Source organism: Mytilus edulis, chromosome 2, assembly GCF_963676685.1.
Source record: "Mytilus edulis chromosome 2, xbMytEdul2.2, whole genome shotgun sequence".
NCBI lineage: Eukaryota > Metazoa > Mollusca > Bivalvia > Mytilida > Mytilidae > Mytilus > Mytilus edulis.
The window spans coordinates 38,028,733-38,034,732 of record NC_092345.1 but is presented as its reverse complement, the minus strand read 5'-3'; the positions used below and the strand labels follow the sequence as shown (position 1 = coordinate 38,034,732).

At 32.8% G+C, this 6,000-nt stretch overlaps 1 protein-coding gene across 3 annotated transcripts in view; it reads right to left on the bottom strand.

Moving 5' to 3' along the window:
* Positions 1–3,866: 3,866 nt before the first annotated feature.
* The window catches only part of LOC139512134 (uncharacterized), a 41,774-nt gene continuing 39,640 nt past the window's right edge, over positions 3,867–6,000 (bottom strand). For 2 of the 3 annotated variants that reach the window (XM_071299536.1, XM_071299535.1), the window contains exons 4-5: positions 5,775–5,951; positions 4,089–4,961 (exon numbers count right to left, since the gene is read on the bottom strand). In XM_071299536.1, coding sequence (XP_071155637.1) covers positions 4,279–4,961; positions 5,775–5,951 — 860 coding nt within the window. In that variant the 3' untranslated portion in view covers positions 4,089–4,278. Of the gene's footprint in view, positions 4,962–5,774; positions 5,952–6,000 lie in introns of all 3 variants that reach the window. The other variant, XM_071299534.1, reaches the window with a different exon arrangement.

Here is a 6,000-nt window from a genome sequence, read left to right as displayed (position 1 = left end):
GATGTATAAGTACGTTGCCACGTTCAATTATTTTACCTCATTATACAAAACTTATTTTTTCAATCATTATTAGACTGATATTCGTTTGGGAGGCTTAAATATGTAGTTTCTGCTGTAATTGCCCTACCGTTGTCTAATTTATACCATCCTGGATCGGTTAGGACATTTTTGATTTTTTTGTTTGAGGACTGCCCTCAATGCAGTTATAACATCTCAACTGTCACAACCTTTGGAAATCTAGAGTTGTGCCATTTCACATCGTAAATAACTATTTTTATTTTTGGCATATTTCTGTAGTCTTTGCGGTGTGTTTGGAAATTTTAAAATTGTTCCAGCGTTCGCTTAAATTGTATAAATCAAGATTTTGATAGAGTCTCAATTTGAATTGACATGATTCATTTGTCATTGTGCAATTACCGAAGAAGGATATCTGTTACCCGAAATATCTAATATTTGTATATTTTATAGTTATTTAATGGTGATGTTGTACCCTTTTTGACTTGTTATATATATATATATTTTTATATATACATACAACTTTAATGTAAAGCCAGCCTAAATTAATGCTCATGATTTTAGTATTATTCAACTAGGAAAGTTATCGCTAAAATGGGCTATCGAAAATACAGCTGAACGGATTAATCCTGCGCTAAAATGGGCTCTAATGTCTGCGCTAAAAAGTCTCCTAGTAGTTAACATTGTTCGCTAAAATTATCTGCGCGGCAGCGCCCATCTATTTTCTTGTTCATAGTTGCGATTAAATTTTCTTTTGTTTATTTAATTGGCAAATTTGATTAAATTAATTTTATTGTGGTTAATTTTGAATTTGCTTTGAACGTTTGATTCTTTTAATATTAAACATAGGCGATGAAACAGACGGTTCAACTGATAAATTTTTTATTCGGAAATTTTCAAAAGCAGATAAAAGAATAAGCCCTTGACACCATTTGCGAGTATGATGTTCTTGTTAAACAATGATAGTCCGTCGGAAGGGGGCGATAAATGATTGACCCGGGTTAAGAAAGAGCAATATCTCTTGCACGTAAAAGATTTAGATTTCGAAAATAACAGGCTAAGGCTACAAGGAAGCACTCGCACCCTCAAAGTGGAAACGGATTAATATAAGTTGTAATAACTTGTTTCCCAATCCACTATAAATAAATATGTTTAAACTAAAAGAAAAAGCAGCAGAAAAGACAGTGGTTTAAACTTTTTTTAAATATCCTCTTTCAATTAAAAGAAAAGAAAGAGAAGATATCTTTGCTCCAAGGGGATACTAATGTAAATGAATATTATTTTTCTGTTTTAATTTAACTGTACTAATAAAAATATATGTGCCGCTTTTGCATTTCGGTTCTATACGTAGCAAGTCAAGCAAACCGCTCATATAAATTATGCTGTATGATTGAGCTGCACGAAATGAAAAAAGTACGACGTTATTTATACAATTCATGAAAAATAACGTCAAACTAACGTTACCAAAACTAACACCAACACCGTACGCGACGTCATAAGTATATTATATGGCTATACTTTTCTGTTTTCTCATTGGCTAAAAGCATAGGAAATCCTCTTCGATAAATCATTATATTTAGTTACCGCGGCAAAAATCACGAGTTAATATAAGATTTAAAACAGCGTCCATGGCCATGCACCTAAATATAGATGATTCCGGTGAATTTTTTTAGTAAACTTTATTGAATAGCTCACCTTATGAAAATTATCAAATGTAGAATTACAATTTTATTTACGAGAATTCCTCTAATGTATCGTAGATGGATAACGCAAATTCGTCTGTCCTCACAAAATCTATGTATTGAAACTGGTCGTTTTTATGGAAATTGGTAAAGATAGTAGATTGAGAATGTGTATTATGTGGGATAAAAATGAGGAAGAGAATCTTATTTTACAATGTACAAATTATACTGATATACGTTAAAAGTTTATCAAGAAACATAATAGGGTTAGACCTTAAAGTTTTAAATTGGTACACTTACTTCCTGTTGGAAACACCAAGGACATTTGTAATTTTGAAGGTGCGTTGTTTACCATCTTGTCGTGGACGTAGTCGATGTACCACATCAAAGTTCATTTTGTCAGGGATATTTTAGCTTTTCCATTGAAAATAGAAGTTCCTTCATAATTTAAGTTCCAATTGGAAACATATTCTGGAATATTATTCCACTGGATTATATATTACAGTTTAAGTTCTTAACGGAATGAACGGTATATACTATATGTGTCCAACAGAAATACCATTATGCCATTGTTGATAACAAAGTTTCCAGTGGAACTTCTGTTAGGCTGAACAAACAAACCTTTATGTTGACAGTGTGTTTTCATTGAATTGTAATAGATCAACTGCCCAGTATTGGCGCGTTCATTGAATTATGGCCAACCAATAAGCCAATAGAGAGAAAGACTAGCATAGATTACTTTAAATCATTTAATAATGCATTGCATAAAGGTATTTGGAACATATCGGCTATGACAACTGAAAGGTTTTATACAGAACTTTATATCTGATCAATTTTGCATTTTTTGGTAAAAGAAAAACTAATGCTTTATGTCCTTAGAACTACCGGTTTAGCTCTTACTCCCAGGCTATATCTATGTACATGTTTAACCCCGCCACAATTTTGCGCCTGTCCCAAGTCAGGAGCCTCTGGCCTTTGTCTTGTATGATTTTCAATTTTAGTTTCTTGTGTATAATTCGGGATTTAGTATGATGTCCATTATCACTGAACTAGTATACATATTTGTTTAGGGGCCAGCTGAAGGACGCCTCTGGGTGCGGGAGTTTCTCTCGCTACATTGAAGACCCATTGGTGGCCTTTGGTTGTTGTCTGCTCTATGGTCGGGTTATTGTCGCTTTGACACATTCCCCATTTCCCTTTTCAATTTTATGTATACCTTTTTGTACGTATATTCGTATATTTATTCATTTACGGTTATTCCAGCTATTGGGTTTGTACATACAGACGTTAAAAAACACAAAAAGTATCATAAGAAAATTTCGGATACACTGTACTTTTACTGTACCTAGAGAAAATGCATTTATATTATATACATGTATAAAGATGACTGATTAGAATAATAAATAATGAGCGAAATTAAAGGTTGTTTTTTTTTACCTATTCATTATTTTTACATTTATAGCTATTCCATCGCGTGGTTATATGAAACAGAAATGAGTTAATGTGTTTATGAATTTGTTTTTGTGTATACTATACTCCAGTGAATAATGAAGAATTCCAAAAACAAACTCCTTGATGTCGCTACATATGACCCATACCGTAGTCATGATATATTGAAATACAAGAGTCAATACAACCCATTGGTCTGCACCAGGTGCACATTTAGATTAAGGGAGTTGGCTTCTCAGTTTCAAAATAATTAACTTTTTAAAAAAACGAGCATATATTGATAGGGGATAAATAAAGGAATCAAAAGAGCAAAAAAATTATGTAGGTCACCGTCCTAGTTTTCGAGGTAATAGCCATTGAAATTTTGGCGGGAAATGTTCTCTCTTGACTTTTCATAGCTTTATCATTGACAAGTTTAAGTCCTCAAAAACTATTAAAATTAACAGACAGATTATCATTATACATGTTAAAGAATCATAAAAAGAAAAATGGGGGTCACTGGGCAAAATTTCGGTTAAGGCATTCAAATGTATACATGTAAATCCAGAGGATTCCGAAAATCTGATAAAAATTTCAAAACATGACAAGCGAGCTTTCTTAATAATAATACAGAAGAGCAGATAAACCAAAATGAACAAAAATTTATAGCCAAAAACCGTCAAGGAATCAAAACTTTTGATGAGGGAGATATATTCCTTGATCTAAAATAATTTCAAAAAGTTTGTGAAAGCAAATTTTAATTACGAAAAATCCAATTGTTCATGCTGGTACCGACGTACTGTGTGTTGAACTGATGATAGCCCGGAGTAATCACGATTTATTTATCTCTCCCTCAGCTCTATACCATTAACACCAAATCCTCATATGGACAGGCGAGATATAGAAAAAAAACGTAACAACTGAATGTCATCCTTATGTAGAACTGGTTTATAGCTTGTTTCATTTTTACTTTGTGTTTTTATTAAAAATTCTTTTGGCGAACCATTAATTATAATATGTATACACAAGTAGTGTTATCTCTATAGATTCTCTATAACACGATCGTGACAATATTCTGTCCACCAAATTGTAATTTGTATTTTGGTATATCCGAGTTAAAACCGTGTCATTTTATTTTAATGCCGCATTATTCTTATTTGCAATCAATATTATCTAGATCATGCAGGCTATCATTTATATCTTCTACAAGGTCGTTGTACTTTTCTTGACTCTTCATGTCATCATATACAGAAGAAAGAAGAACACCTTGTTCAACTATTAAAAAGTTCGTCTTGTCCGCGTCTGTAAATGATATGTTTTCATACAAGAAATTTGGATATCCCCTTAATAACATTAGAACACCATGTGGTTCATTTGAACGCTTATCAACCATAATCCCCAACGCTCCAGAAGCACCGTGTTTTGATGCACAGTGAAACAATATTTTATCTTTATTCTCAATATCGGAATACTCGTTTTGTATTTCGATACCTTTCGAAGCTGCCCATTCTTTTGAATTTTTAACATCGTCTTTTTTCAATTGATACAATTCAATTTTCGGATCTGACATTTGTGGAAGTCCGTTTGGATGACTGATAATATACAATAAACTGCCTTTGTGAATTTCAGAGATCAATGAAATGGGAGGTGGAAATGATTTATTGTTCTCCTCCCTCAGTTGAAGAATAATCACATCTAAATCAACATTTTCATAGACAATATCTGTGAAATGAAACAAATTTTCGGGATTCTGTTTCTGGTTGTGTGACAGGTACTCAAACTCGACATAACATTTTCTGGACCTTAATTTCCTGATGTCGATGATGTCATTTGTTGCTGTAGAAAAAATGATTTAACAGATAATAGAAACGTAATAGCTGTATGATTATTTATCAGTTGTAAATGTCATGAATTCCTTTTAAATTCAAAAGGTACTACGGGTTTGTACTCTAATGAGCAACACGAGTGCTACATGTTGAGCATGTTTACCCTTCCGGAGCTCATGGGATCAGCTCTAATATTTTGTTGGGTTTGTGTTGCTCAGTTTTTAGTTTTTTTATGTTGTGTTTTGCATACTGTTGTTTGTCTTTTCGTTTTTTGTCATATCATTTAAGTTTGTGTTCGTTTTATGAGTTTGAATATCCTTTTGGTATACCTTCTGCCTCTCTCTCACGAATATATCGAAGAAAGAAAGTACATTGCTATAAGAAAAAAGATAGTCAGCTTTGCATTACGCTTTCGAAAAAAAGTTTTGCTTCATTAGACCAATGACATTCTCTAAAGCAAATGGTATCAGTACGATAACAGGCCCCTCATTAATATAAAAACAAAAATAATAGATGTGGTATGATATGATTCAAAATGAGACAACTCTCCACCAGAGACCAAATGACATAGAAGTCTATAACTATAGGTTCCCGTATGGCCTTCAACAATGATAAAATCCCATGCACTTTATTAATCATACAATCAATTAAATGTAAACAGTTTATTCAGAAATGTTAAATTTGTTTCACTTTCTACTTTTGTTTTTTGTTTTGTTTAGAATTTTTAAGGAAAATTGACAAAACCATAAATATAATAGAAGTGTCTAGATGTTTGTCGCCTTTGATCACTTAACTTAAGAATTAAACTGAACAATATACCTACCAGCCATACTGTAAACTACATGACGAGCTGTAGCAAAATATTTGCTTCCCACCCGAAACCCAGTCCCTGTGCTGGTTGGGTCCCGAATAAATCCCACAGAACGAGACGCTTCAGCAATGATTCTCCAGTTTCTTATGAGGTCTTTGTCGTCACATGTCTTCAGGAAATTCGACGAATCTGCAAATACATATTTTCATATGTTAACTTATTCTAAATAAACAGTGTT